The sequence below is a fragment of the Coregonus clupeaformis genome, unplaced genomic scaffold, assembly GCF_020615455.1.
Source record: "Coregonus clupeaformis isolate EN_2021a unplaced genomic scaffold, ASM2061545v1 scaf0570, whole genome shotgun sequence".
In the NCBI taxonomy this organism is placed as follows: domain Eukaryota; kingdom Metazoa; phylum Chordata; class Actinopteri; order Salmoniformes; family Salmonidae; genus Coregonus; species Coregonus clupeaformis.
This window is the reverse complement of record NW_025534025.1, coordinates 174917-185000: the sequence shown is the minus strand read 5'-3', so window position 1 is coordinate 185000 and position 10084 is coordinate 174917. Positions and strand designations below refer to the sequence as shown.

Below are 10084 nucleotides of genomic sequence, written 5' to 3'. Positions count from 1 at the left end.
AACCAGCTTAGGGGTTACCTAGCTAAATAACAGGGAAGACCAGAACCAGCTCAGGGCTTACCTAGCTAAATAACAGGTAAAACAGAACCAGATTAGGGCTTACCTAGCTAAATAACAGGGAAGACCAGAACCAGCTCAGGGCTTACCTAGCTAAATAACAGGGAAGACCAGAACCAGCTCAGGGCTTACCTAGCTAAATAACAGGGAAGACCAGATCCAGATTAGGGGTTACCTAGCTAAATAACAGGGAAGACCAGAACCAGCTCAGGGCTTACCTAGCTAAATAACAGGGAAGACCAGAACCAGCTCAGGGCTTACCTAGCTAAATAACAGGGAAGACCAGAACCAGCTCAGGGCTTACCTAGCTAAATAACAGGGAAGACCAGAACCAGCTCAGGGCTTACCTAGCTAAATAACAGGGAAGACCAGAACCAGCTCAGGGCTTACCTAGCTAAATAACAGGGAAGACCAGAACCAGCTCAGGGCTTACCTAGCTAAATAACAGGGAAGACCAGAACCAGCTCAGGGCTTACCTAGCTAAATAACAGGGAAGACCAGAACCAGCTCAGGGCTTACCTAGCTAAATAACAGGGAAGACCAGAACCAGCTCAGGGCTTACCTAGCTAAATAACAGGGAAGACCAGAACCAGCTCAGGGCTTACCTAGCTAAATAACAGGGAAGACCAGAACCAGCTCAGGGCTTACCTAGCTAAATAAGACAGAAATAATAATTGAACGCTTTAATATTTTTTGTCACGGGGTATTAAGAGGTCTGTATTCAGTCTGCCGTGTTTTACAGTATTACATGATGAGGACAGCAAGGCGTGACTGTACAGTCCCCCCTCTGATGGAGGGAGGGAGAGATGGAGGGCTGGAGGGAGAGATGGAGGGCTGGAGGGAGAGATGGAGGGCTGGAGGGAGAGATGGAGGGCTGGAGGGAGAGATGGAGGGCTGGATGGAGAGATGGAGGGCTGGATGGAAGGAGGGCTGGATGGTTGGAAGGAGGGCTGGATGGAAGGAGGGCTGGATGGAAGGAGGGCTGGAGGGAGAGATGGAGGGCTGGATGGATGGAAGGAGGGCTGGATGGATGGAAGGAGGGCTGGATGGATGGAGGGCTGGATGGAAGGAGGGCTGGATGGATGGAAGGAGGGCTGGATGGAAGGAGGAACCCTCCTGAGAAAGATAAACAGGGAAGAAAGGATCATCCCTTAACAGCAGAAGGCTGTAGGCTGCAGGGGTGAAGATACAGGTTTCATCCCAAATGGTACCCTATTCCCTACATAGTGCACTACTTTTGACCAGGACCCATAGAGCTGTGGTCAAAAGTAGCACACCATATAGGGAATAGGGTGGCATTTGGAACACACACACACACACACTGTTCCTCTACTGTCTGTTGAGCATCAGCCTGGGTGGGAACAGAGCCACAGATGTACTATATAGTTGTAAATATGGTTTTCTACTGCATCTGTCCAAGGCTCTGTGTGGGCTGGGGTCATCAGAAGGGCTCACTACCTCATAATGTGGAGGAGGTGTGCACTGCTCTGGTACCATGTTAACATCGGCCAACATGCTAGTCTAATGCCACGTCTATGAAGAAGGAATTGGAGCTGAGAGATTTAGTTGTCTGGATCTGTTCTGACGTGAACCTATGTAGACCTAACCATGTGGAAGGCTGGCTACACTAGACTACTGTAGTCCTGAACCTAATGCTAAACATCCCCCCCCTCTCTCTCTCTCACCAGGTGTCTCATTGATCATGTGGAAAGGTCTCTACACAGCAGAGAAGGCCATCATCCAGTGGACCCTGCTGACAGAGGCCTGCCTGTTCGCTGTCCAGTTCCTGGGTGAGGGATCCATTGTTCCGTCTTCGACCATCCATTTACTGACAAGACAAACTAACAAACTATGCAGCAAGGATGCACTGGGCTTAAAATATTGGTTTATGATATATATTACAACATATCATCAGAGTTCTTTACAGACTATCTGTAGGTTACAGTAGTAGTGTCTGATCAGTTGGTTACAGTAACAGTAGTGTCTGATCAGTTGGTTACAGTAACAGTAGTGTCTGATCAGTTGGTTACAGTAACAGTAGTGTCTGATCAGTTGGTTACAGTAACAGTAATGTCTATGATCAGTTGGTTACAGTAACAGTAGTGTCTATAATCAGTTGGTTACAGTAACAGTAATGTCTATGATCAGTTGGTTACAGTAACAGTAGTGTCTGATCAGTTGGTTACAGTAACAGTAGTGTCTATGATCAGTTGGTTACAGTAACAGTAATGTATATGATCAGTTGGTTACAGTAACAGTAGTGTCTGATCAGTTGGTTACAGTAACAGTAGTGTCTATGATCAGTTGGTTACAGTAACAGTAGTGTCTGATCAGTTGGTTACAGTAACAGTAGTGTCTGATCAGTTGGTTACATTAACAGTAGTGTCTGATCAGTTGGTTACAGTAACAGTAATGTCTATGATCAGTTGGTTACAGTAACAGTAGTGTCTGATCAGTTGGTTACATTAACAGTAGTGTCTGATCAGTTGGTTACAGTAACAGTAATGTCTATGATCAGTTGGTTACAGTAACAGTAGTGTCTGATCAGTTGGTTACAGTAGTAGTAGTGTCTATGATCAGTTGGTTACAGTAACAGTAATGTATATGATCAGTTGGTTACAGTAACAGTAATGTCTATGATCAGTTGGTTACAGTAACAGTAATGTATATGATCAGTTGGTTACAGTAACAGTAATGTCTATGATCAGTTGGTTACAGTAACAGTAATGTCTATGATCAGTTGGTTACAGTAACAGTAGTGTCTGATCAGTTGGTTACATTAACAGTAGTGTCTGATCAGTTGGTTACAGTAACAGTAATGTCTATGATCAGTTGGTTACAGTAACAGTAGTGTCTGATCAGTTGGTTACATTAACAGTAGTGTCTGATCAGTTGGTTACAGTAACAGTAATGTCTATGATCAGTTGGTTACAGTAACAGTAGTGTCTGATCAGTTGGTTACATTAACAGTAGTGTCTGATCAGTTGGTTACAGTAACAGTAATGTCTATGATCAGTTGGTTACAGTAACAGTAGTGTCTGATCAGTTGGTTACAGTAGTAGTAGTGTCTATGATCAGTTGGTTACAGTAACAGTAATGTATATGATCAGTTGGTTACAGTAACAGTAATGTATATGATCAGTTGGTTACAGTAACAGTAGTGTCTATAATCAGTTGGTTACAGTAACAGTAGTGTCTATAATCAGTTGGTTACAGTAACAGTAGTGTCTATAATCAGTTGGTTACAGTAACAGTAATGTCTATGATCAGTTGGTTACAGTAACAGTAGTGTCTATAATCAGTTGGTTACAGTAACAGTAGTGTCTATGATCAGTTGGTTACAGTAACAGTAGTGTCTATAATCAGTTGGTTACAGTAACAGTAATGTCTATGATCAGTTGGTTACAGTAACAGTAGTGTCTGATCAGTTGGTTACAGTAACAGTAGTGTCTATGATCAGTTGGTTACAGTAACAGTAGTGTCTATAATCAGTTGGTTACAGTAACAGTAATGTCTATGATCAGTTGGTTACAGTAACAGTAATGTCTATGATCAGTTGGTTACAGTAACAGTAATGTCTATGATCAGTTGGTTACAGTAACAGTAGTGTCTATAATCAGTTGGTTACAGTAACAGTAATGTCTATGATCAGTTGGTTACAGTAACAGTAGTGTCTGATCAGTTGGTTACAGTAACAGTAATGTCTATGATCAGTTGGTTACAGTAACAGTAATGTCTATGATCAGTTGGTTACAGTAACAGTAGTGTCTGATCAGTTGGTTACAGTAACAGTAGTGTCTGATCAGTTGGTTACAGTAACAGTAATGTCTATGATCAGTTGGTTACAGTAACAGTAGTGTCTATGATCAGTTGGTTACAGTAACAGTAATGTCTATGATCAGTTGGTTACAGTAATGTCTATGATCAGTTGGTTACAGTAACAGTAATGTCTATGGTCAGTGTATTTAGAGAGGGACTGAGAGTCCAGGCGAGTCCATGTTGTCTCCTCCAGTCTCCTCTAACACATCAATAAGAGACATTCACACATCAGTGGAAAATCAATCTCTGTTCAGTCCTGCAGTGTTGTCTGAAGTGAAGTCTGGGGCCGTGTGTACTGTATCTAGCGTCTCAGAGTAAAGAGTTCTGATCTGGGATCAGTTTAACCTTTTAGATCATAATGAATAACATTACATGGACGGGGGACCAGGAGCCGTATGTACTGTATCTAGCGTCTCAGAGTAAAGAGTTCTGATCTGGGATCAGTTTAACCTTTTAGATCATAATGAATAACATTACATGGACGGGGGACCAGGAGCTGTATGTACTGTATCTAGCATCTCAGAGTAAAGAGTTCTGATCTGGGATCAGTTTAACCCTTTTTGATTGTAATGAATAACATTACATGGACGGGGGACCAGGAGCTGTATGTACTGTATCTAGCATCTCAGAGTAAAGAGTTCTGATCTGGGATCAGTTTAACCCTTTTTGATTGTAATGAATAACATTACATGGACGGGGGACCAGGAGCTGTATGTACTGTATCTAGCATCTCAGAGTAAAGAGTTCTGATCTGGGATCAGTTTAACCCTTTTTGATTGTAATGAATAACATTACATGGACGGGGGACCAGGAGCCGTATGTACTGTATCTAGCGTCTCAGAGTAAAGAGTTCTGATCTGGGATCAGTTTAACCCTTTTGATTGTAATGAATAAGATTACAGAGACATCGAGGAATCTGATCCCAGACCAGCACTCCTACTCTGAGAGGCTTGATACATATGAGCCCTGAAGTGAACTGCAGGATAAGTAAAAGCCCCTCGTAAAACTGACTATCCTACCGATCCTTGACTTCGGCGATGTCATTTACAAAATAGCCTCCAACACTCTACTCAGCAAATTGGATGTAGTCTATCACAGTGCCATCCGTTTTGTCTCCAAAGCCCCATACACTACCCACCACTGTGACCTGTACGCTCTTGTTGGCTGGTCCTCACTACATGTTCGTCGTCAAACCCACTGGCTCCAGGTCATCTATAAATCACTGCTAGGCAAATCCCCGCCTTATCTTAGCTCATTGGTCACCATAGCAACACCCACCCGTAGTCTGCGCTCCAGCAGGTATATCTCACTGGTCATTCCCAAAGCCAACACCTCCTTTGGCCGCCATTCCTTCCAGTTCTCTGCTGCCAATGACTGGAACGAATTGCAAAAATCTCTGAAGCTGGAGACTCTTATCTCCCTCACTAACTTTAAGCATCAGTTGTCAGAGCACCTTACCGATCACTGCACCTGTACACAGCCCATCTGAAATTAGCCCACCCAACTACCTCATCCCTATATTGTTATTTATTTTGCTAATTTGCACCCCAGTATCTCTATTTGCACATAATCTCTTGCACATCTAGCATTCCAGTGTTAATACTATTGTAATTATTCTGCACTATAGCCTATTTATTGCCTTACCTCCATAACTTACTACATTTGCACACACTGTATATATATTTTCTGTTGTATTTCTGACTTTATGTTTTTTACCCCATATGTAACTCTGTGTTGTTTTTATTGCACTGCTTTGCTTTATCTTGGCCAGGTCGCAGTTGTAAATGAGAACCTGTTCTCAACTGGCTTACCTGGTTAAATAAAGGTGAAATAAAAAATAAAATAAAAAATAAAAAAAAAGGGTGACTGAGATTGAAGTGCCATCTAGTGGTCAAGATGATCACACATATTTGAGTGCAGATATTTCATCGGTGTAGGTTTGCGTACCAAATGTCACTTTATCCCCTATATCAGTGTTGGGTAAAACACGTGTAGCGGTTAAAGGCATTGGGCCAGTAACTGAAAGGTCGCTGGTTCGAATCCCTTTTAGCCGACTAGGTGAAAATTCTGCCGATGTGCCCTAGAGCAAGGCACTTAACCCTAATTGTAAAATGTGTGTGTGTGTCTCCTCTCTCATTGCAGTGACCACCATCACCCTGGTGGAGCTGGGTCTGCTGTCCAACTCTGCCATCGTGCTCCTCCTCAGTGAAGTCCTCTTCCTCATCATCACACTCCTCTACTACTACCACCTGGGCCGCAGGACCAAGAAGACCCAGAACCATACACATAGTTCTGATTAGACCAAGAAGACCCAGAACCATACACATAGTTCTGATTAGACCAAGAAGACCCAGAACCGTAGATATAGCTCTGATTAGACCAAGAAGACCCAGAACCATACACATAGTTCTGATTAGACCAAGAAGACCCAGAACCATACACATAGTTCTGATTAGACCAAGAAGACCCAGAACCATACACATAGCTCTGGTTAGACCAGAAGACCCAGAACCGTAGATATAGCTCTGATTAGACCAAGAAGACCCAGAACCATAGATATAGCTCTGATTAGACCAGAAGACCCAGAACCGTAGATATATCTCTGATTAGACCAAGAAGACCCAGAACCATATATATAGCTCTGATTAGACATCCTCTCCCAAAACATTGTTTTAACTATCGATTTGATATCATGGATGGTCAGTCCTTGCATTCATAGCTCTGTCTATGAATTCGAGAGTGTTTACACAACTCCAGCCTCATCCTTCAGCTTTTGACCAAAACAGTGGTGGGGTGTCCACTTTTTTGTTATTGTTTGAACAGTAGATTGCCCCTTTACCGGTCAGTTAAACCTTGATGACTTTAGACTCAGAAGTACCACCTCAATCAAGGTGACTGCTTAGTGCTTACCCTGCGTACAGTATGGCTGCGACCCAAATGGCACCCTATTCCATGCTTTACCTCACATAGGGCTCTGTTCAAAAGTAGTGCACTATATAGGGAATAGGGTGCCAGGGCTCTGTTCAAAAGGAGTGCACTATATAGTGAATAGGGTGCCAGGGCTCTGTTCAAAAGGAGTGCACTATATAGGGAATAGGGTGCCAGGGCTCTGTTCAAAAGGAGTGCACTATATAGTGAATAGGGTGCCAGGGCTCTGTTCAAAAGGAGTGCACTATATAGGGAATAGGGTGCCAGGGCTCTGTTCAAAAGGAGTGCACTATATAGGGAATAGGGTGCCAGGGCTCTGTTCAAAAGGAGTGCACTATATAGTGAATAGGGTGCTGTTTGGGATGCGGTTTTATTGAGACTGCTCCAGATAGATGGCCAACCACTTTGAATCCATTGTGTTCATAGACAGACCTCTGTTTTTTAGTAGGAAAGGAGCTTTTAAATCTGATTGCCAAGAGGGTGATTTTGTATTTTGCAATATGACACTTGTTATAAGACACGTAAATACATATTTGATAGTTACTGAACATGTACTGTACATGCAGAAAGAGAAGGACAGTTTTTTGTTTTGTTTTTTTAGACGGTGGGTCTCTTCTGTAGATACCTAGTCACGTGAGTCACGTAGAACTTGTGTAAGCGTGTGTAGACGGTGAACATACTTTAATGGGTTAGGGCAGGGTTTCCCAAACTGGGTCCCGGGGACCTCAAGGAGTGCACTGTTTTGGTTTTTGCCCTAGCACTACACCGCTGATTCAAATAACCAACTCATCATCAAGCGTTGATTATTTGACTCAACTGTGTAGTGCTAGGGCAAAAAAAAAACTAAACGTGCACCCCTTGAGGTGCCCAGGACCGAGTTTGGGAAACCCTGGGTTAGGGTTAGGGGGTAGAACTTGTGTAAGAGTCTGTAGAGAGTGAACATACTTTCATGGGCAGCACAAGAGATGTATTTTAAGACACACAGCTTTGTCTGTTCTGCTTCATGTAGGTCTGGCTCAGAGAATGACTACTGTTGTCTAATGTTCTGCTTCATGTACAGTACCAGTCAAACGTTTGGACACACCAACTCATTCAAGGGTTTTTATTTATTTGTACTATTTTCTACATTGTAGGATAATAGTGAAGACATCAGAACTATGAAATAACACATATGGAATCATGTAGTAACCCAAAAAGGTAATCTGATGCAGCACTCCATCACTCTCCTTCTTGGTAAAATAGCCCTTACACAGCCTGGAGGTGTGTTGGGTCATTGTCCTGTTGAAAAACAAATGATAGTCCCACTAAGCCCAAACCAGATGGGATGGCGTATCGCATGGTAGCCATGCTGGTTAAGTGTGCATTGAATTCTAAATAAATCACAGACAGTGTCACCAGCAAAGCACCCCCATACCATAATACCTCCTCCTCCATGCATTACGGTGGGAACTACACATGCGGAGATCATCCGTTCACCCACACCGCAGCTCACAAAGACACGGCGGTTGGAACCAAAAATCTCCAATTTGGACTCCAGACCAAAGGACAAATTTCCACCTGTCTAATGTCCATTGGTCGTGTTTCTTGGCCCAAGCAGGTCTCTTCTTCTTATTGGTGTCTGTTACGTTCTCCCATCGGGTGTAGTTCGTCTGAGGAGGAGACGTAAATGCCTGGGCCTGCACACACAAGGTAAACTAGATGAAGGTGAGAGAAATGTGGGGTGTAATGAACTAAAATAACCAGACAACAACCAGATCTCAAGATTAGCCCTCAGGGGACGTTTAGTAATGTACTTAAACAAAATAAACAACACCCATAATGTTAGTTCTACTGCTGCTAGGTAGCTCTCTCTCTGCTCTCTCCCTCCCCTCTGTCTGTCCTTGATTGCAGGAGTGAAGTCTGGTGTGCGGGAGTCAGGGTTCCAGCTGCAGCTCATTCACCATAATCACCTCAGCCTTTAAGACCCGGTCAAACTTACCACTCATCGTCAGATCATAGTCAAGACGACCATATATTTGGAACCTGACTCCTGCCTCCGCTTCACTCCTGCCACCACCATCCTGCTCTCCACTACCGGACCTCTCTTTTGGACTCACCACGGACACTAGGACATTACGGTACCACACCTGCCCTGACCTGGATCTGTTACCCTCCCTGTAACCTGGACTTGCTCTTCCCCTATTATTGGAAACCTGGACTATTGAACATTTTAAATAAACCTGTTAAACCTTCTCTGGCTTGGTGTACTTGTCTGCATTTGGGTTCTAATACTGGTAAATCATAACAGTATGATCTGACCATCATGAACCCAGCAGACAGTAGCTTGGATACCACCCCAGAGTGCACTCAAATTTGGACTGCCATAGCCAATCAGGGCATTTTACTTGGCCAACATGATACCCTGTTTAAGACGATTGCTGAGGACAGTCAGGTGCTGCTTAATCAGGTTCAATTACTCACCAATCAAGTGTCTGCCCTTACTACCCCTTCAGCCCAGATCAGAGAGCCTTTTGTTCCTGCTCCAGAGCGCTATGACGGGAACATGGGAACCTGTGGCGATTTTTTGACTCAATGCTCGTTAGTGTTTGAACAACAGCCCCTCACCTACGCCTCAGAAAGAGCCCGTATTGCCTACCTTATCAACTCTACTAGCGGTTCCGCTCGTGCCTGGGGATCCGCGGTCTGGGAGAGTCAGTCGGACATTTGCAACGCTTACGTTGCCTTCACCACTGAGATGAGGAAGGTTTTTGACCACCCCGTACGAGGCAAGGAGGCTGCGAAACGGTTGTTTTCTCTTCGGCAGGGGGCTCGCAGTGTGGCGGAGATGGCAGTGGAGTTTCGGACTTTAGCAGCAGTGAGTGGTTGGAATGACGAGGCATTACAAGGAGTGTTCATCAATGCTTTGTCTGAGACTTTAAAAGATGAATTGGTGTCATATGATGAATCGCCTACGCTGGATAATCTTATTTCACTCACCATCAGGTTGGATAATCGGATTCGGGAGCGCCGCCGGGAGAGGAGTGTTAGTTCCAAGCAACCTGTCTGTCATCAACAAACTCCTCCCCGCATCTTCCCTACGGAGAAAGCCGTGTCTTCCCGAGTCGATACGAGGAGCACTGAACCCGAAGCCATGGAGGTGGGTCGTGCACGGTTGTCCTCAGAGGAGCGTGCACGTCGCATTCAGGCTCGGGTCTGCCTGTATTGTGGAGAAGCTGGTCATTTCGTTCCTTCCTGCCCAGTTCGTCCGGGGAAAAGGGCCGGCTCATCATTAATGGGAGAA

The 10084-nt window shown here is 44.2% G+C and overlaps 1 protein-coding gene across 1 annotated transcript in view; it reads left to right on the top strand.

Annotated features, from left to right (window-relative positions):
- LOC121560682 (tumor protein p53-inducible protein 11-like) overlaps positions 1 to 6877 on the top strand; it is a 56206-nt gene extending 49329 nt beyond the window's left edge. Inside the window, exons 6-7 of the mRNA XM_041873604.2 lie at positions 1746 to 1847; positions 6019 to 6877. Coding sequence (XP_041729538.2) covers positions 1746 to 1847; positions 6019 to 6176 — 260 coding nt within the window. The 3' untranslated portion in view covers positions 6177 to 6877. The remainder of the gene's footprint in view (positions 1 to 1745; positions 1848 to 6018) is intronic.
- Positions 6878 to 10084: the final 3207 nt, after the last annotated feature.